Source organism: Drosophila rhopaloa, unplaced genomic scaffold (genome assembly GCF_018152115.1).
Source record: "Drosophila rhopaloa isolate 14029-0021.01 unplaced genomic scaffold, ASM1815211v1 contig_203, whole genome shotgun sequence".
Lineage (NCBI taxonomy): Eukaryota > Metazoa > Arthropoda > Insecta > Diptera > Drosophilidae > Drosophila > Drosophila rhopaloa.
The window spans coordinates 3,835,476-3,857,924 of NW_025335088.1; the positions used below are offsets into that span (position 1 = coordinate 3,835,476).

General features: G+C 37.0%; 1 protein-coding gene across 3 annotated transcripts in view; it reads right to left on the minus strand.

Moving 5' to 3' along the window:
* Window positions 1–1,996: 1,996 nt before the first annotated feature.
* LOC108046888 (polyamine-transporting ATPase 13A3) overlaps window positions 1,997–22,449 on the minus strand; it is a 36,712-nt gene continuing 16,259 nt past the window's right edge. Inside the window, exons 1-8 of one of the 3 annotated variants that reach the window (XM_017126854.2) lie at window positions 11,100–11,122; window positions 10,062–10,350; window positions 9,887–9,996; window positions 9,466–9,827; window positions 8,907–9,410; window positions 8,648–8,848; window positions 3,081–4,959; window positions 1,997–3,017 (exon numbers count right to left, since the gene is read on the minus strand). In XM_017126854.2, the coding sequence (XP_016982343.2) occupies window positions 2,422–3,017; window positions 3,081–4,959; window positions 8,648–8,848; window positions 8,907–9,410; window positions 9,466–9,827; window positions 9,887–9,996; window positions 10,062–10,303 (3,894 nt within the window). In that variant the 5' untranslated portion in view covers window positions 10,304–10,350; window positions 11,100–11,122 and the 3' untranslated portion in view covers window positions 1,997–2,421. Of the gene's footprint in view, window positions 3,018–3,080; window positions 4,960–8,647; window positions 8,849–8,906; window positions 9,411–9,465; window positions 9,828–9,886; window positions 9,997–10,061; window positions 10,351–10,446; window positions 10,471–11,099; window positions 11,123–22,449 lie in introns of those variants that run through there. The other 2 variants (XM_017126845.2, XM_044460679.1) reach the window with 2 other exon arrangements.

The following is a 22,449-nucleotide window of genomic DNA, read 5'->3' on the forward strand; positions in this document are numbered from 1 at the left end:
GGCCAACAATTTTTAGACCCAAAAACTGGACACGCATTTCTTATGCGAAACGCGCTGAATCCAAATACAAATTTTTAAATACGGTTATTCGTAAAGTTTCTGTAAATAACTATTCTTATTTTGGTTTGGGCGTTAAGGGGTTCAATAAAAATATTAAAGTGGCATTCTTTAAATGGTCATATCTCAGGAACGAATAGTCGTATTTAAAAAACTAGAAAAGAATTTTAAAGGTTAGGTTGTGCACTTTGAGGTAAAATTGGTGCTAATGTTCAAAATTTGGATTTGGATTCAGCGCGAAAAATTGCATAAGAAAAAGTGGGTCCAGTTTTTGGGTCCGGGATTTTCTAAAATTTTGTTGGCCTGTGTAATTATTTGTCTAATGTCAATCTTCATGACTGTTAGTTAAGTTTTATTTTTAAGATTTGATTTACTTATTGTTAGTCTCATTAAAGAGACTATCCAATAAATAAAGGATATATGTACCCAAAAAGAACCACAATACTCGCAAAGAACGCCCATTTGCCCAATGCAAACGCTAGGATGGAAGCTGCAGTCGTATCGAAACGCAGCTCGATGCAAATCAACACTTGATAAATCCCTTGTTCTGCGTCGCACATTAAATATCTGTTGACCTCTGTTGTTCGCTCGTCGATTTTGAATTGCCAACCGAGCCGATTCACGGATCTGCCGAACTTTGGTCTTGTGATTGAGAAGCACGAAGTCGAGCCATACTAACGCGGCGTTGTACACTTGCAATTTCTTGTTCTTTTTAAATCCTTTCATTACCGATTTGTAGGGAAAGATTCGATCGTCTTGGTCGCGGCATAGTTAATTAACCTCCTTAGAACGTAGTTGGGCTTGGGTTAACCTAATGGAAGTTAAAGGTTCCCTTTCTATTTTGACATATATACATGTCGACGCAATACTGCTGAAACAATCGACGAAACCGAAATGATATTGATACTCACCATTCATTTCGATATTAAAATAATATCCATCTTTTTCTTGCCAAAACATCACATATTTGTTGGAGTTGCCCAGTATCGCCACGTTTAAGCACAATATCGCCTGTTTCCAATTGCTCACCAATAATTAGGATGACAACTTATTCTATTGTTGGAGACGGTTGTTTATCTGCTTTGGCAAGTTTTATCAATTTATTTATACCCCAGCAGCAGTTACGAAAATTAAATATTCTATAAAACGTCCATATTTTGATATTTTTAAGTACCGTTCCTAGGCAATACAACTGTCCAATTTTATAAAAAACAAGAAAGGAAGCAACCTTCGGTATGCTGAAGTTTTTATACCCTTGCAGTTATTACAAAACGACTACGTTTCGATTTCTACGCTTATACATATTTCTAAAAACAATGCAACTATGTCGATTTTGCGCTGCATTCTGTCATCGTTTTTATGCCATCTACATATATGCTATTGTTGTCCGATTTTGACAAAACTAAAAGCGTAATTCTGATATAGTAAATAATTACTATATCTCAAAGGAATATTTTGATAAATAGTAAAACATCAAAATAAAAATATAGATCAAGAACATACATATTTTATAGGGCCTGGAGACATTTCCGGCCTGTTCCGAATACCTGCAAAATAAAGAATCCTTTTGTTCAGTTTCACTCATTCAACTTTAAAGCCTAGTATCCAGATCGACGAAATCCGTACGCCAGTCATGAGAGAAGCGAGAGGCAAACAGCTGGCGTTCACTTTTCGTCGGGCCTTTTTTCACGTCGGTCCACAGATCGACGAAAAAATACCAGAAAATTCCATAGCGTTGCCAGTCTGCGGAAATGAACTTTGGGTGGACCCTCGTCGAGACGACGTCTCGTCGTTCGTCTTTCTTCTCTCTTACTTCTCGTCTTTCTTCTTTACTTCTTTATGTCGTTCTTGCATTTCGTCGTTCGTCAGCTCAAAAAGGTTGTTGTGTAGGGTAAACTTATTGTGTAATGATTGCTACCCAAAGCAGACACACCCCACAGTTATTTATTATATTTATTATCTAATACATTTAAGAAAGAGAAGAAAATAGTTAACAAAAAATAAGTTACACCTACTCGAATTAAGTAATGTACAGCCAAAAAGAAATTAGAGCGCTTACTAAACATTAAACACTTAACGATAATTAAGAATACATAACCGCCATTATAAACATAGTAAGACCAATCATATTATGAAGAGTTTGTACAAAGTTTACTTCGATGTAAGTACAATTTTGCTGGATGGTATATCTTACAGTTATATGGCGAAACTATATAGGAACAAAATAGTTTTGACTAAATCCCTTACAATGATTATTATGCATTTTTTAAAACTAAGCAATTGGCAATACTAAAATGTACAAAGGTATCGGCGAGATTTTATCGCACTTTTTATTAACTATATTTTATTATTTCAAGAAATTTTCTATAGAAATCCAGGAAATTTTCCAAGTTGCATATCATGATTTTGTTCAGCACGCAAACTGACATATGTGGGCTGGTCTATTTCCCAGTCGGTACAATTATTTGGTTCGTAAACTTCAGTTATGAGTGGCCAATTATCTATTTTCGAAATGTCGTACTCCAGGCGCATGTATTTTTGCTTCGATGTGACCCAGTTTTGATCCCGCTTAACTTGGTATTTTTTGAAGACTAAATATTCAACTAAAAAGGACTCGACAAAAACATGACAAATAAATGCTGCTGCTCCGTAAACAAGCATAATGTAACGAAAGCTCATAACAGGAGGTACAATTAGCTGAAAAAAATTGGCTGCCCAGTCGCTGGGGTATATAACTAAATAGACTATGACGCAAGCATTTACAATAAATGCTAAACAGAGTGGCCAGTTCGACCATAGCGGTTTACGATAAGGCGCACCCTTTGAAAACACAAAAGCAAGTATTATGTACTGGAAACTAGATATGCAAAACATGGTGTAATTTTCATAGCAACCCAAATGTTCCTCGTCCGCATGCTGAAAAGGTTTAAACCAGGGCTGTTGATGAAGATGAATCCAACCTAAAAAAGTATGATAAAATTAAAAAAAAAACTATTTCTTTTAGTTTTCATCCATATACTTACCAGTTACCTGGAATCCTGTTACAACAGTAAGATGTATTAATAGAGATGCTAGTGGCGTGGACGATATCAATGAACTGAGTGGCACTTGTTTTACTAGATTTCCATCAAATGCTTCAGTTTTACCAAAAAAGAAGGCAAATATCGATATCAGCCCAAGATCTACATAAAGATACTGCTTGTCGGTAAGATTCGAGTCGATGGAATACAAAATCATTACAGATATAAACTGAACCAGCGAGTAAGCTGCCATATACTTGAAAATACCGAAAGATGTGACTAATGCAGCGCGTCCTTCTTTTATAACATTTAAAACTGCCGAAATCGTGGGATTGCGTGAGGTAAACGGCGACGCTATAGACGCTTCGGTCTCGCTCAAGGAAATACCAGCATGAGCAACTTTCAATGCACCACAGTCGTTGGCACCATCACCGCACATGGCAACGCAATAGTCCAAATTTTGAAGTTCTATAATTAGTGCCTGTTTCTGATCCGGCGACATTCGAGCGTAAATTGATCCCCGCGTTAAAAGAATTTCCATTTCCTCGGGAAAATGGTCTTTTACTATTTGCCAAGTTTTACCATCCATTGCAAATATATAGTGTTGGCGCCAGCTTTCGTCTTGTGGGCGTTTTATTCCGAGCTCAACATCAATATCGGATCCCTCATTGTGGGTCCAAGTGTCGGTGGTCTTTACACTGGCCAAACTATCACTTGTCGGCAAAACACTTTCTGCATAACTTGAGCTCAATTCATTAACTAATGAATTCGTCGACTCTAGGCGAAAAAGTGTTGAAGCACCATCGACGCTACATACACTTGTACCATTTTCGTTGGGAAAAACATTACCATTAGCAGTCGATGTCAAATGAGAAGACGAAGAGATTTTACTTCCCAAATCTAAAGTATACTGTAACTTGTAGTGTATATCTTGATTTTTATCAACAATACATTCAGATCCAGTGGGGTTGGTCTGAGTATGCGCACCATCATTAAGGGAATCTGCGTGCACTGTAATAACTGCTTGTGATGTACTTACGATGCCACAGTCACGAGCAACGCTCATGGCGGTTAATATGTTATCGCCAGTTATCATAATAGTTCGAATATTGGCTGAGTTTAGAGCACTGATAACTTTAGCAGTATCATGTTTTAGACGGTTTTCAAGTATAACGAACCCAAGAAATTCCAGATTGTTTTCAACCTCTTCGCGGGATAGTCGCTGTATTTTTGTATAGTTCATCTTGTGGGCAAGAGCTTTGAAGGCAATGGCAATAACTCGGTATCCTTTTTTGGCAAATGCCGATAATTGCTGGGAGTAATTGTCGGGTAAGCTTTGCGGAGTGCACAGCTTTTGCAACATCTCAGGGGAACCTTTGCAGTAAATATTAAACACTTGGTCGCTGAGACAACGAGTAATAACAGACATTCGCTGAAGACTCGACGTAAATGGAAATTCTCGAACGATACCATGATCAAAATTCTTTTGAGTATGCGAGATGCCAACAGTGGCAAGTAAATCGTCTACAGAGGATTGTCGTTTAATTTGAGCTTTAGTTCCCATATCTAGGGAAGTAGAATCGGATCCACAAATTCTTGGTTGTCTTAAAATTGTTGGGTAAATAATACCATATTTCTCATTATCTGGTATGTTACTAGAATCTTCTAGTGTCCAACCCGTTGATTGAAACATTTTTAAATCCAACGGATCTCCCATCATTGTGCCTTTCATTACTGTGATAGAATGACACGTTACCATGCAGAAAAGAAAATGATCATAAGGCAGACGCTCCACATCTTTTAAGGGTATTTGAAATTGATTAGTTGATGATTTTGGCACAACCCCCCACATATCCAGTCCATCTTCAGTAAGAGTACCAGTCTGAAAAAATGAATAAATAAATAAAAAGTGTGTATATTATATTGTATATGAATAGTTCATAAAAATTCATCTTTCTTTTCAACCGCATTTGATTTTTAAATGCTTTTACTTTTGTGTAGTTTGCATTACAATACACAACATTCGCCAACTAATTTTTTTGGCATAAAGTCGTTAAATGGATAAAAAGATATACAAAAATATATTAAAATATTATAAAAGTAGTTAAGTTATTCATAGTAAAATCACTTTGTTTAATAGTGCGGCAAACCCTACATATTTGTGTGCTTCTTAAAGTCAACTGATTAACGATACTTCTGGCACGTGCAAATGTGCTAAACGATTGTTTACGAATGTTTACTAATCTATTCCTCCTGGAAAATTTAATTTAGTAAGAACTTATGTGAACAATTTGCTATGCTAAGTATGCTATCCAAGCTAGTCCCTTTCAATAACAACAGGTGCGGGCTCCGCCCGAAGTTAGCTTTTCTTTCTTGTTTCTTATTGAGACCACCAAGATTTACTTAAATCTTTTTTAACGTTTCTACACCTTTAAGTGTTTTTTAACAACTTTATGTTCGCTTCGCGAGTGCATCGTGCTTAACTTGTGTTTAGAAAATAAAAAGTTTTTATCATTTAATTCGGTGCTGGTTTGTTGTTATTGTTTTCTATTGCCTCCCTTTTCATTCTTTCTCTTCGTCTTTGGGCGCTGTTGGAACGGCACGCACTCTAATGGTAATATCTCTCTGAGGTATCTTATACCGGAGTTAATTGGTTAATAATCCCCCTCTCTCTCTCTCTTTTCGTTTCTATCTCGTTTCGTGGTGCCTAACATCAAAGTTTATCGGTGTTTCGCTCCCGCTCTGTCGCTCTCCTTGCTCTCTCATTAAAAAGTTCTTGAGCGCTTTCGATTTTTTTGGCCGCTATAGTGCACAGTGGTCCGTGGTCAGTGATAATGGCTTTCTGTTCATTAAAAATTGAAAGAAAGTTATCTCGGCTGGACAGCAAAGTACCGGCCGATACTGATAGTACAGATACAAATTCTGTAGGACCAAAAAGGGTTGCATGTGTTGTACCAAAAACGGTTACTTGTGTTCGGGTGCCTCAGCTAAAACATGTATTTGTTTCACGGCTTGCCCCAGACCTCTCATCACTGGATATTACGGCTTATATCCGTAACAAAATCCAAGTTGATGATTTGAAGGTCGAACAATTTAAATTTTCTTATGCTAGGAAAGTATCATCATTTAAGATTAGTATTCCTTGTGTTCTTTTTGCATCTGTGTGCTCCACCAGCTTCTTGTCCGAGGGCATATTTGTAAAAAAGTACGAAGCTATGAGAAACAAGAGAAACCGCTATAGTCGAGTGCCTCGACTATTAGATACCCGTTACTCAGCTAAACAACTTAATATAAATATGCCTTCTTGTACAAGAAGGTTGTTGTTGCAATTGCAACTGAGTACAATGTAAATACATACATATGTATATGCTTACATAAATACACACATACGCCATTGTTTGACTCAGACCTCCAATTTGGCTAACTTGATTTGATTTGCATAGTTCTTGGGATATAGTTCGGTATTGACAAATGAAAACAAATGAAATTAGCGTTGACTCTGTTGAGCACCTTGGTCAGCTGTTCCAAAGTCATCCGTTAGATGGCGCCATAAAAGGCGGAAATGTAGGCGCTAGCCAGGCTAAAGCGTTTAATGGGTTTTTGAGCGTTAGAGTGGGCGTGGCAAACTTTTATTAGGCCAATCGATATTTATTGACGAAACAAATACATATCAATTAAAATTTTCATAATATCATCAAAACTGTGGCCACAGCTTGTGGCTTATGGGCGTCAGAGGGGGCGTGGCACCATTTTGAAACAAACTTGCGCTGCGTAGGAACTCCTCAAATCTACATGCAAAATGCCAATCTTCTAGCTTTTATAGTTTCCGAGATCTCAGCGTTCATACGGACAGACAGACGGACAGACGGACAGACAGACGGACAGACGGACATGGCTAGTTCGACTCGGCTAGTGATCCTGAACAAGAATATATATACTTTATAGGGTCGGAAACGCTTCCTTCTACCTGTTACATACTTTTGCACGAATACAATATACCCTTTTACTCTACGAGTAACGGGTATAAAAAGAATAGTATAGGGGAAATAAAAATTCCATTAAAGAGCCATCCCCAGCGCCCTCCACATCCACTTTTATCCCAAAAAACTAGCCTCCTCCCGACGTAACCCCCAATTATCGATGCCCTTAAAGAAAATGGGTTTTCTGGAAAGAACGTTAGTAACATCATTAACAGGAACAAAAAGCCGCAACCACTCTTCAAAGTAGAACTGGAGCCAGACAGCAGAGTCTTGAAGAAAAATAAAGTGCACCCCATCTATAAACTGCAATACCTATTGTACCGAATAATTAAGGTGGAAGAACCCTGTGAAATGTACAAACTTTCAGGAGTATGAACACACGGGGACATACTGCACACTTCGATCAGTATGTGTAGTTTGTGGAGACTTTCACAATTCCGCTAATTGCCCTGCCAACAAGGAAGACCCCCAAAAGAAAAAATGTGGAAACTGGGGAGGAAATCAAGGAGTTGAAAGACCGCATGCGACGAGTGACAACAACGCGCCAACCAAAACACTCAAAAACGACGCCGGAAGTATTTTTCGGGACGGCTGCACGATCCTCATTTGGTCAGCTAAATACCCAGAAGGAACGAAAAACCCACTCCACTCTAATCTGGGAGACGTTCAGCAGGTCCCAGGACAGTCACAAAGCCCACTGGAAGATATGATGGTTACTATGCAACAAAGTATGACGGAATTTATGTCCTTCATAAAAACGACCATGCAAACACTGATCCAGAAGATGGTGTTACAGTTGCTTGCAGCTAAGCAGTCCAAATAATTGATGGCAAATCTACGAATAACCATGTGGAACGCCAATGGCGTTTCCCGGCACAAACTTGAAATAGCACAGTTCCTAAATGAAAATCATATCGACATTATGCTACTGATAGAGACGCACCTCACAAACAAATACAATTTTCAAATAAGAGGCTACACCTTCTACCGCACAGATCATCCAGACGGTAAAGCCCACGGCGGAACCGGCATCCTAATCAGGGAACGCATTAAACATGACTTTTACGAAAGGTTAGCAACTAATTACTTGCAGGCCACTTATATCAAAGTGTAGTCAGGTAACGGACACCTTTGCCCGCCTCGCTTTACCATTTCTAAAGAACAATTCATGGATTTTTACAACATACTTGGATATCGCTTCATAGCTGCAGGAGACTATATTGCCAAACTTACGCACTGGGGATCACGACTCGTGACTCCCAAAGGAAGTCAATTATATAATGCAATCACTTGACACGTGATTACATTTGTTCTAATGCTTAAAATGAAAAAACAAACCACTTGCTCCTGATAGAATGATAAAAGAAGATAAAAGAATTTAAGTACTAAACAGAGTTCAAACGATTGGAAAACACAATGTCGATATTTTTTGTAACCTCACATAAGCACATGGACCAATAAGAAATGTGTAAGAGTACTACCATCGAATCCAAACCTATCCCCGGGTAAGACATACTAAATGTCTGTGGTCATACTTTAAATAAATTTGACTCGAAATGTTGATAGATAGATTTATCTAATGATACGAACCTTGTCAAAGCAACAGCAGTTTATGCTTCCTGCTACGTTTATAGACCGTGGGGAAATGCAAAATATTTCACTAGCCTTTAACCGCTTTTGTGCATAAAATCGACCGACGGTCATTGCCGCTGGTAGTGCTGGTGGGACTACAATTGTTATAAGGTCCAGAGATTCAACTGCTATTTTAACGGGATCCGTTCCACGCAATATCTAAGAAGATACAATCGAAAATTTATTTGTCTTTATTAATTGATATAAAATAACTTACTTTTGTTACAAGCGTATAAATAAATCCAATACAAGCAATTAATGCCAAGAACTGAATAAATTTATAAGAATCTTGTTCAAACTTGTAGTCTACAGGTGGGGGGTAAAGAATAGATCGTATTAGTTCCCCTTTGGCTGTTATGTTCCCAGTGTTTATCACAAATGCCAATACTTTTTTTGATCCAATATATCGAGTCTGAATAACCTTTGTACCACTAAATAGTGTATGCCTGGCATGCTCTGTTTTATCGAATATCATTTCACGTTTCGATGGCAATGGAGTTTTGGTCACTGGTACACTTTCGCCAGTAAGCATAGACTCATCTAAAATACAGTTTCCTGATAATAATACTGCATCGCACTGCATAGTACAGCCTGAAGAAGGTATTTCAATTATGTCTCCCGGTACTAGGACACGCGTTGGAAACTCTTTGGAGAGACCTTTATGATCAACAACACAAACATTACCAGTGTCATATACTGTTTTTTGAAGCACATCTTGATTCTAAGTAAACAATTAATTAAAAAAGATTTTAAGAATTTTGTATCGTTATACTTGCCTTTTTAGTTTGCAAAATAGATACAGTTATACCGAATATTGACATCAAAAGTATTACGCAAGCGTAGTAGTAGTAGTCATATGTGAACCATAGAATCACTGAGAATATTTGAAAAACGTAAAAAGGGTTAAGTACTTCCAAAAAAAGCAATGTTTTTATATCTCGCAGTGGCACAGTTATTTGATTTTCCCCGAAAACTACTCGTCTAGAAATCTGTTCATTCAAGGTTAATCCACGTTGTTGGTGATAATATGAGCAAGGAACATTTAAGTCGAGACCATTTATCCTTTGGAAACAATTCAGACTGTTGTTCCAAGCGTAGACCAATTGCTTGCACCGAAATATACGTAAAGATGAACATTCTAAAAATATAATTCATTGGATATATTGTAATTTCTTTATATGTTTGTATACTACATACTTTTGAACTGCGCAGAGGTAAAGTGAACCGATAGTTGCAACGCGTTTTCAACATTTTCACTTTCTAAACTCATGACTTCTGTGCCCGACAGGTCCTTAAGCAACAATGCCCTGATAAAATGCTTTGTAGTTTAGCAACAATGGTTTTTTGTTAATGCGAATCAATTTTTACTTACTTAAGGTGGTTCACAGTTAGAACCTGAATTTTCTTTACGTGATACAGTTTGTGCTTTCCTTGATAATCCTCTGTTACCAAAACTTGTTCTGCCTCCTCCAATGAACATTGAGAGCATGTGGCAAATAGGTACAAATGGCGCCACCAGTATAAAACGAGTCGCAGTAGACCACCAGTTAAAATAATACAAGCCCAGCAAAAAACAGTTCGTATATGAGAACGACGGTAGCCGCATATTTTCATCTGATCTTCCTGATCTTGATTCAAAATTCCAGTACATGGTTTAGTATCTAAAAAAATTCAAAATTAAATTAAGAAACATTTTACAATAGGTACGTTAATATCTTTTAATATTTTGTCTTTCTTTACTGTGTTAAAATGCATACCTCTTGTCACTTTGTGGTTAATCATAATTTTGTTCTACCAAAATGGAAATAAAAAAAATCATAAACCCAAAACACAATACGAAATATGTACCTAAATTTCTTCTGATTTACACAGAAGGGACACGTACATTTTAAAAATATACCAAGTCTTTATGTCTTACTATGTGAAATTAATTATGTGTTAGTAACTGTTAAAACCTTACTCTTAGATTTTGAACAATGACTTTTTAAATATTTAGCAAAATCAAAACAAAATGTTTAGAATTACATGTAATGTAACAATGTCTTGAAACGCAGTGCGTTATGTCGATTAGCTAGGGCTCGTAAACGAAAAAAAATTAAGACAAATTCAATGAAAAAGTTGAAGCCACGAGCTGCTGGCGAAACGGCTAATCGAAAAGGCAACATCAATAGATAAAAACGAAATGATAAGAGTCCGAATCGGGCACTTGTTATTGTTTGTTAGCTTTGAGCAGTCACTCTTTTTGCCCTTCATGTTTTATTTTTTCCTTTATGCGTTTATATGTTTATTGGACCCTCGTTAATTTTTGTAGGTTGAGTGTTGTTTTGTGTAAAAAATACTAAATAATCAACAAAATGTTTTCACTTTTACATACAAAGTTAATTGAGAATATATACTAATTTTGACGCACTTGTACACACATTCACCCAGTCCATAACGAATAATAAGTAACAATATTCATCAATTAATCCACACAAACGTATGTACACACAAACTTATATGAAAATATTTTCATATGTGCAGGCAGCCCACATATAGCATTGATCAATTCTTGCACATACACAAGCAAAGAAACGTTTGCAAGCTGCTTCGACATTTTTATATTTATACATGTATGTATGTATGTTAGTCAATTTATTGTTTTTGAAAGTTATACTTTACTTAAGTGCGTTCATACATATGTATGTATATAAACCCCTTGCTTTGATGGTACTCTTTGGTATACGCTTACATACATAATTGATGAATGAATCCACAATTATAAGTGGTTTAATTGAAACTACATACATACATATATGTATATATTAATATGTATATTGTATTCAAAAGCACATTCTGAAGACGGACAATTTCTTGCACACATTTCCTTGAACCAAATATTGAATACAACATTCGTCTAAACTGTTACACACCTTCCCAAACGAAGTGTTATATATATTTGCAGATAATAACAAGAAAACTAAAAAATTTTTTCATGGTTTTATATATTTTTTTATTTAACTATAAATATATACTGACAAAAAGCATGTAAAATTATTTTCAATTAAAAAGATGTAATTAAAAAAAATAAACAATATATAATTTTTTTTAAATTTAAATTAAATTAATTTAAATTTTGTGAAAGCCAATCTTTAGTGTGCGTTGATCGCCATGTTTTTGTGGCAACAGGTTTTTAAGCTCAACAAAGTGAATGTATGTATGTATGTACATACTTACATATGTTTATCGGCGGTGACACAGAATTTTTTGATGAATATAGGGTTTAAATTTGTATATACATATGTACATCATAAGTACATTCCAATTCGAACTGAAAACAGTTCTGTGATTTTTCGGTCGAATGTTTCAGTTTTTTGCCTGCATTCTTGTTAAAAATACGCACATAACCGTAAAGACATATTTGAAAATTAAAAAAACTAATTTTTTCCGGATGTTTATCTCATCAATGAAAGGATCATCAATAGTAATTGTGATCTTATACATATATTATAAGTTTAAAGCCGGAATTTTAGATTTACCTATTTATTTTAATTTGCAGCTGAGGTTTAGACTTGCACTATTATTTTCGAGGTTCGTAGGACCAAAACATAATAAGGTTGGATGGGACAGAAATCTCTTTACTTAAAATTCGGCTAATATGTACAGTGGCTCACAGCTTTTTTCGAGCAGATATAAAGTTGAAATTCCAACTCAAATAGCTGGCAAACTTTACCGAATATGAAAGTTTTTGTTCTTAAAAGCACAATTGACATTGACTTACAGTCAACACAATATTTATTCGGACACCCGTGATTTTGAATTTGATTCATTAATAACTCAACAAAAACGTAACGAAAACAAACAATTTATATTTCATCGTGAAGGTTAACATTCTTAGAATATATTTTAACAAAAAAATAAGGAACTTTCAACAGTAAAATTAGATATTTTCTTAAATGAACATGAAAAGTCATAATTTTACGCACAGAAATTATTCGTACACTTCATATAATATTAATGAAAAAACATATTTCTTGTTGTTTTAATATTTTTAATATTTGGTGGGTCCTTCACTAACATCAATGACAGCTTGTAAGCGTCGACCCATGCTTTTTACCAAATTGCTTGTCTCATTAGCGCTAATTTGACCCCATTTAGCCATCAATGCAGTTTTTAAGGACTCCCTGGACGAAATGACGTGCTTCCGAATCCTTTTCTCAAGAATATCTCACACATGTTCTATGGGATTTAAATCAGGTGACTGGGGAGGTGTTTTCAGCTGCTTGCAGTGATATAAAAGCCACTCTTGCACCAAAGACGAAGAATGTTGTCTTGTTGAAACAACAATGTCTTCGGATATAGACCAAGTTTTATATCACTTGGAATCAAATTTTCGCTTAAAATGTTTTTGTACATATTCTTATTAATTTTGTCGTCAATAAAGACCATTTGACCGACTTCTCCTACCGATACACACCCCCAAATCATTACATTCCCGCCACCATGCTAAACAGTTGGAATTAAGTTCTTCTCATTCATGGCTTCATTTGGTTTCCTCCACACTTTCAAGGGCCCATAGTGTCCAAATATGTAAAATTTGGATTCGTCGCTAAAAACTACGTTCTCCCAAAACGAATCCGGGTGGTTATATGCAGTTTTCCAAACTCCAAACGCTTTTTTTGTTGATGGCAGAAATTAATTGCTTTCGACGAGCAACTCTGCCATGTAAACCAGCCTTGTACAGGTAGTTTCGGATGGTTTGGGCTCAAACTTTTTTATTATTGCTCGATGTACATTCTTTTGAATTGTTGTAGATGTTGTTTTCGGATTTTTCAGGACTGTAGACATAAATTTCCGTCCCTCACGTGAATACAGAATCTTAGACCTTCTAGCTTTCTTGTGATTTGAAGCTCATTATTCCGTTTTTAAGTATTTTTGGATTATACTATGTATTGTGGAAGGTGATTTTCCATTAATACGACCGATTTCGCGATAACTACGATTTTCCAAAAATTAATTTAAGATAGATTTTCGAAAATCTAGTGACAAATCTTTAACTCCTTCCATTTTGACCAATCGTATCAAAAAAACACATAAAAACTAACAAAAAACAAAAAAAAAGCACGCCGAAAATTACTCCGAAGTAATTTCAACTAAACTACCTTAAAAAGAATCGCCGATTACCGTTGCGTTCAGAAATAAACACAATAAATGAGAAATGTACGAATAATTTTTGTGCAACATTTTAGCAATTTTTTTGCTTTCCTTTCAATATTTTTAAAGCTAATTTAAAAAATTAAATTTTTGTTTGTGTAATGTCTTCTGAAAATCACTCTTTCTATGATACGTACAAAAAAACCTGCTAAAATTACGAAAATTCCGGCAAATAAGCTGTTAAACTTGATAATAGACAGTGTCCGAATAAATTTTGTGCTGACTGTACATAGCAAGGCCACATATATACACTCCCCCGCATATCTCTGCGTACACCCCAAAAAAAATTTCAATATCGAACTTTTAACCCTAGTGTTCGGCCATTCTTTTTTTAAACATAATTATAATTTTTTGTCTTTAATGACGTATTTTTAAATTATTCAACAGTGTCTTATATTTTATTTTTGATTTTAAACTTAACACTACCAAAAAGTCTGCGTACACCTATTTTAAACATAAATAATATTATTTTTAGTAACTGGTAGGGTATCCTTTTCTCTGCAAAACTTCCGTCAGGCGTCTCGGCATGAACCTTATCAGCAGTAATTTTCCCCCACTCCTCCAGAATCACATTCTTGAGCATTTTTATACCCTTGCAGAGGGTATTATAATTTTGGTCAAAAGTGTGCAACGCAGTGAAGGAGACATCTCCGACCCTATAAAGTATATATATTCTTGATCAGGATCACCTCCTGAGTTGATATAGCCATGTCCGTCTGTCCGTCTGTCTGTCCGTCTGTCTGTCCGTCTGTCTGTCCGTCTGTCCGTCTGTCTGTTTCTACGCGAACTAGTCTCTCAGTTTTAAAGATATCGAATTGAAACTTTGCACACACCCTTCTTTCCTTTGCACGCAGTATATAAGTCGGAACGGCCGGGATCGGACGACTATATCCTATAGCTGTCATATAACTGAACGATCGGAAATGCCATAACTTTGGTGTTTGTAAAGTTAGGAAGTTGAGATTTTCTATAGGTTTTATTTTTGGCCAATCAATCTGACCTACCGAATTTCATGAGAATCGGCCGACTATATCTTATAGCTGCCATATAACTGAACGATCGGAAATGCCATAACTTTGGTGTTTGTAAAGTTAGGAAGTTGGGATTTTCTATGGGTTTTATTTTTGGCCAACCGATGCGACTTACCAAATTACATAAGAATAAGCTGACTATATCCTATAGCTGGCATATAACTGATTGATTGGATATGCCATAGCTTTGGTGTTTTTAAAGTTAGGATGTTGGGATTTTTTATGAGTATTAAGAATGCATCATATGAATAATTTTGGAGAATATAATTTACAGAGTATTCTGCAAGGGTATATCAACTTCGGCTCCGCCCGAAGTTAGCTTTCCTTTCTTGTTTTAGATGTTATTGCGTGTCTTCGGATTTTCCTCTCAAGAAGATCCCACAAATGCTCAATTGGGTTTAGATCAGGACTCTGGAGAGGTGTTCGCAGCTGATTTTTGACGTTGTACAGCAGCCAAAGCTTGGTATTCTGTGCCGTGTGCTTCGGGTCGTTATCTTGTTGGAACCAATATTCACTTTCGAGCCCTAATTTTTCAGCACTTTCTTTTAAATTGTTTTTTTATGTCAATATAGATTTTCTGATCCATTATTGACTCGATAAATACCAATTTCCCAACGCCACTTGCTGCCATACACCCCCACACCATTATTCCGCTTCCTCCTTGCTTTACTGTGCCAACCAAATTTTCTTTATTAAAGGCTTCTCCGCTTTTCCTCCATACCAAAACCTTTCCCTTGATTCCAAATATACAGAATTTACTCTCGTCGTAATATAACCTTATTCCAGAAGTCTTGGTGTTTGGAAATATACTCATTAGCAAAGGTTAGGCGCTTTTGTCTATTGACTTCCGGCGTACAGTATCCTCGGAAACTGTTTTGGAAAATCTATCCTCGACCTGGAGTTTTGCCTGATGAGCTGTCTTCCTTGTGTTGAGCGGAATAGATTTGATAATATTCCTCTGCTCGCGGTTTGTAACCAAAGGCGAGCCTTTGGCTAGATACTTCCAGTCGAGTTGTAGTTATTTATCACTCTTTGGATGGATGAGTGGGTTCTACCAACTAAAGCACCAATTTCTCTATAAGATTTTCCATCCAAAAAACCTTTTAATATAATTTTTGCCTTTTTGTTCCATCTTGCAATATGCTCGTTATTGTAATGAAAGAGTTTCATTTTAACTACGTAATGTCTATTTTTATACCCTTGCAGAGGGTATGTCGGAACGGCTTGGATCGGCCGACTATTTGGCATTTCCGATCAATCAGTTATATGGCGGCTATAGGATATAGTTGGCCGATTAAATTTGGTAGGTCGGACTGATTGGCTAAAAATAAAACCCATAGAAAATCCCAACTTCCTATCTTTAAAAACACCAAAGTTATGGCATTTCCGATCGTTCAGTTATATGGCAGCTATATGATATAGTCGCCCGATACGGCTCGTTCTGACTTATATACTACCTGCAATAGAAAGACAATTTTTGGGAAAGTTTCAAGCAGATAGCTTGAACAAAGAGCAATATCTAAATATATTGAAGAACCATCTTCCCGATTTTATTGATCGCTGTGCGTACTACGAAGCTGAAATCATGTTTCAGCAGGATGGATACCCGAAGCACACTACAAAAGTCATCCAGAAATGGCTAGTGGACCAAAATTTTCAGTTGATTCAGTGATCGGCTCAAAGCCCTTTAACATTCTTTTTTGCAGATAAGAAGTTTAAAATGTCAAAGGTACATAAATGAGTACATACGAATTGTTTTTGTTTTGCAAGTTTTCTGTTTTTCTTTGTGCAACTCTTCGTTGGTCTTTTCTTGTTAATGTATAGTAAATTATAAATTGCATAAAGAAAATAAACATTTTTTCCATTTGCCTTACTGTTTTCTTCCTCATTCACTCCGAAATGTGAAATATGCAAACATGTACTCACTTTTGCTCCCCACTGGTAGATCAACGACCATTAACCTTATCATTTTTGATAAAAGGCTTAAAAAGTAGTTCTCGTACAGACGTCATTTACACTGACTAAAGTTAAGCATTTGGCTTTATTAATCATTTACTTATTGTTCCTAAACTTGACCTGTTAGGATTTTTACTTGATCAGGCAAATCACAAAGGGACTTTTTAAAAATTTGTTTTACAAAGTTCTCCGCGTTACATTCGGTGCCCCACAAGGGAGTAATTTTGGACAGTTTTTTTTCACATTATTTATAAACGTCCTTCTCCCAGTTATAAATCATCCTCGTGTACATATGTACGCAGATGCCGTTAAATTATGTCTGTACTTTTTTCTCTATTTTCTTATATAGGTCGGTTGGGTCCGTGGGACTCCGCCCTAACAAGTGGACTGATCTGGCGGAATTAACGTTTCTGAGAAATAACAATCCTTAATAAATTTGTCAGATGTGGAAGCTGTAAAAACAAGAAAGGTTGTTATAGTAAAAATACTGCATTTCGAATTCTATGTCTATATTATTAAAAACATTTTGCCATCGCCCCAACTGCCCATATGCCTGGCCACGGTTACCAGCACAGTGACGACATTAGCAACTCTAAATGCAATGACAACAACAACAACATCAGTTTCGTCTGTATGCCCGATACAGTCGATCGTTCTACCTGCTGTGCCAGCGGATTTACCAACTGCAGCTAGCGCAGCACCGACAAACGCTCCAATTAAAAAGCAAGGTTCGAACATACAGACTGGCATGGATCGCTACATAAACATTAAAAGAGAACTAAGTCCACAGGACACGAAAATGGGTAACGTCGCAAAAATCAATCGGGCTTCCTCAAGCCAAGGAACTGTGCAAAACTCTAATACAGCAAATAGATTTAAAATTTTTGGCTGACACGTCCGACGAAATCCCTTCTACAGACATGGATACGGACAAAAGGAAAGCGAAGCCGTCTCCGCTTTATACTCGAGAGAAAAACTCCAACAACCTTGTTTATATAATAATCGATATGATTGGTAAAGATAGCTTCCACGTAATCCCCTTGACTAAAAGAGACATACATGAAACAAAGGTCCAAGTCAAAAGTGATAAAGCTTTAGAAAATTGACGGAACTCAGCTAAAAAGTAGTAAACGTCAACAAGTTGTCATAAAAGAATCGAACCAGGTGTAAGCAATGCTAAAGTCGAACAGGCACTAAATGATAAAGGTTTGAACGTAAAAACCGTTTTAAATATATGTAACCGAAACTAACAACCGCAACCTTTCTTTAAAGTGAAACTTGTACCTGACTCTAAGACCCTCAAGAAAAACGAAGTCCATCCCATCTACAAACTCTAGTTTCAATTGCATCGCAGAATCACGGTTGAAGAGCCGCATAAAGGCAATGGCCCAGTGCGCGAATTGCCAGGAATACGGACACACCAAATCGAAATGCACACTCCGCTCTGTATGCGTCGCTTGCTGAGGGCGGCATACCTTTGCTAAGTGCGAATTAAAAAACGAGCCAAATAGCAAAAAGTGTAGTAACTGCGGAGGAGACCACACATCAAACTACAGAGGCTGTCCAGTCCTTGTATACTGGAAAAAGTCGGATCAACCAAAGAGTGTCAACAGCACGATCTCACCACACACCATTGATACCCTCCAAATCCACACATGAAGTTTTCTTTTCGTCAGCAGCCCGATCTTCACTCGGCAGTTCCACTTTAACTAAAAACGTAAGCTTTGCTTTATAAAATTGGATCATGCGAGCCCTGCTTACAATGTCCAATCACCACCTACAGTCTCTTACCAACTTGCATAGAACACAGAAAATAAAATGGAAACGGTGATAGTCAGATTGCAACAAAGTATGTATGAATTCATTTCTTTTATGAACGACCATGCAAAGTATGTTGACAAATCAAAATATTTTGATTCAGATGCTCCAACACACCTTATCAAAATAATGGCTCCCCTCCGCATTGCAATGTGGAATGGCAAAGGTGTTTCACGGCACAAACTTGAGCTAGCTCAATTTATAAATGACAATCAAATCGATGTAATGTTACTTGCACAAACCCACCTTACTAACAAACACAATTTCCAAATCCGAGGGTATATGTTTTACAATACTAATCATCCTGATGGATGATTACATCTATCAATACACAGTTGGGTTTTCACAATCTAGCTGTAGCAGCGGTATAATGTCCTCCTCGATTCACGATATCCGAAGCCCAATTTATCGACTACTTCAACTCACTAGGCAAATACTTTATAGCAGCAGGAGACTATAACGCCAAGCATACGCACTGGGGATCTCGCCTCGTGACGCAAACAGTCAGCATTGGCTTATAAACTCAGTCTGGAATACAAGGTCCTTCTCTACAACTCAGTTTTAAAACGAATCTGGACTTATTTCTCACAGTTGTGGGGGAGCGCCAGCAACAGCAGCGTAGAAATCGTGCAGAGAGCCCAAGTTAAGATCCTGAGAACTATGTCCGATTTTGACAAAAATAAACGCGTAATTCTGATATAGTAAATAATTACTATATCTCAAGGGAATATTTTAATAAATAGAACAAGAAAGGAAAGCTAACTTCGGGCGGAGCCGAAGTTGATATACCCTTGCAGAATACTCTGTAAATTATATTCTCCAAAATTATTCATATGATGCATTCTTAATACTCATAAAAAATCCCAACTTCGTAACTTTAAAAACACCAAAGTTATAGCATTTCCAATCGTTCAGTTATATGGCAGCTATAAGATATAGTCGGCCGATCCTTATGAACTTTGGTAGGTCGGATTGATTGGCCAAAAATAAAACCCATAGAAAATCCCAACTTCCTAACTTTACAAACACCAAAGTTATGGCATTTCCGATCAATCAGTTATATGGCAGCTATAAGATATAGTCGGCCGATCCCGGCCGTTCCGACATATATACTGCGTGCAAAGGAAAGAAGGCTGTGTGCAAAGTTTCACCTCGATAGCTTTAAAACTGAGAGACTAGTTTGCGTAGAAACAGACAGACGGACATGGCTATATCAACTCAGGAGGTGATCCTGGTCAAGAATATATATACTTTATAGGGTCGGAGATGTCTCCTTCACTGCGTTGCACACTTTTGACCAAATTATAATACCCTCTGCAAGGGTATAAAAACAGCAAAATATATTTTTTTCACTTTTTTTTTGATTTTCCTATGCGAGCTATATGATATAGATGTTCGATTTTAATTTAATTCAAACCGTAATTCCATAATATTTAAATATTACCAAATCCCAAAGAAGAAAAAAAATACACAAGAAAAGAAAGCTAACTTCGGGCGGAGCCGAAGTTGATATACACCTTTCAGCATATTCTGTAAATTATATTCTCAAAAATTATTCATATGATGCATTCTTAATACTCAAAAAAAATCCCAACTTCCTAATTGATTGAATAAATGCTATAGAAAATCCCAACTTCCTAACTTTAAAAACACCAAAGTTATGGCAATTTCGATCCAGTTATATGGCGGACATGCTTATATCAACTCAGGACGCGACCCTGATCAAGAATATATATGCTTTATAGGGTCGGAGATGTCTCCTTCCCTCTGCAAAATTAACGAGAAGGAGACGCTTCCTCTTCTCATCCTCGAACCCCTTTCTTTAACAATATCTCTGTCTTGGCAATCATATCCTCACGTCAAATTCTGCAACGTGATTAGAAATCAAGAAAGAAAAGCTAACTTCGGGCGGAGCCGAAGTTGATATACCCTGTGCCAGCGGATTTACCAACTACAGCTAGCGCAGCACCGACAAACGCTCCAATTAAAAAGCAAGTTTCGAACATACAGACTGGCATGGATCGCTACATAAACATTAAAAGAGAACTAAGTCCACAGGACACGAAAATGGGTAACGTCGCAAAAATCAATCGGGCTTCCTCAAGCCAAGGAACTGTGCAAAACTCTAATACAGCAAATAGATTTAAAATTTTTGGCTGACACGTCCGACGAAATCCCTTCTACAGTCATGGATACGGACAAAAGGAAAGCGAAGCCGTCTCCGCTTTATACTCGAGAGAAAAACTCCAACAACCTTGTTTATATAATAATCGATATGATTGGTAAAGATAGCTTCCACGTAATCCCCTTGACTAAAAGAGACATACATGAAACAAAGATCCAAGTCAAAAGTGATAAAGCTTTAGAAAATTGACGGAACTCAGCTAAAAAGTAGTAAACGTCAACAAGTTGTCATAAAAGGAATCGAAGCAATGCTAAAGTCGAACAGGCACTAAATGATAAAGGTTTGAACGTAAAAACCGTTTTAAATATATGTAACCGAAACTAACAACCGCAACCTTTCTTTAAAGTGAAACTTGTACCTGACTCTAAGACGTTCAAGAAAAACGAAGTCCATCCCATCTACAAACTCTAGTTTCAATTGCATCGCAGAATCACGGTTGAAGAGCCGCATAAAGGCAATGGCCCAGTGCGCGAATTGCCAGGAATACGGACACACCAAATCGAAATGCACACTCCGCTCTGTATGCGTCGCTTGCTGAGGGCGGCATACCTTTGCTAAGTGCGAATTAAAAAACGAGCCAAATAGCAAAAAGTGTAGTAACTGCGGAGGAGACCACACATCAAACTACAGAGGCTGTCCAGTCCTTGTATACTGGAAAAAGTCGGATCAACCAAAGAGTGTCAACAGCACGATCTCACCACACACCATTGATACCCTCAAAATCCACACATGAAGTTTTCTTTTCGTCAGCAGCCCGATCTTCACTCGGCAGTTCCACTTTAACTAAAAACCTAAGCTTTGCTTTATAAAATTGGATCATGCGAGCCCTGCTTACAATGTCCAATCACCACCTACAGTCTCTTACCAACTTGCATAGAACACAGAAAATAAAATGGAAACGGTGATAGTCAGATTGCAACAAAGTATGTATGAATTCATTTCTTTTATGAACGACCATGCAAAGTATGTTGACAAATCAAAATATTTTGATTCAGATGCTCCAACACACCTTATCAAAATAATGGCTCCCCTCCGCATTGCAATGTGGAATGGCAAAGGCGTTTCACGGCACAAACTTGAGCTAGCTCAATTTATGAATGGCAATCAAATCGATGTAATGTTACTTGCACAAACCCACCTTACCAACAAACACAATTTCCAAATCCGAGGGTATATGTTTTACAATACTAATCATCCTGATGGATGATTACATCTATCAATACACAGTTGGGTTTTCACAATCTAGCTGTAGCAGCGGTATAATGTCCTCCTCGATTCACGATATCCGAAGCCCAATTTATCGACTACTTCAACTCACTAGGCAAATACTTTATAGCAGCAGGAGACTATAACGCCAAGCATAGGCACTGGGGATCTCGCCTCGTAACGCAAACAGTCAGCATTGGCTTATAAACTCCCGCTCCCCCCTCAGTCTGGAATACAAGGTCCTTCTCTACAACTCAGTTTTAAAACGAATCTGGACTTATTTCTCACAGTTGTGGGGGAGCGCCAGCAACAGCAGCGTAGAAATCGTGCAGAGAGCCCAAGTTAAGATTCTGAGAACTATGTCCGATTTT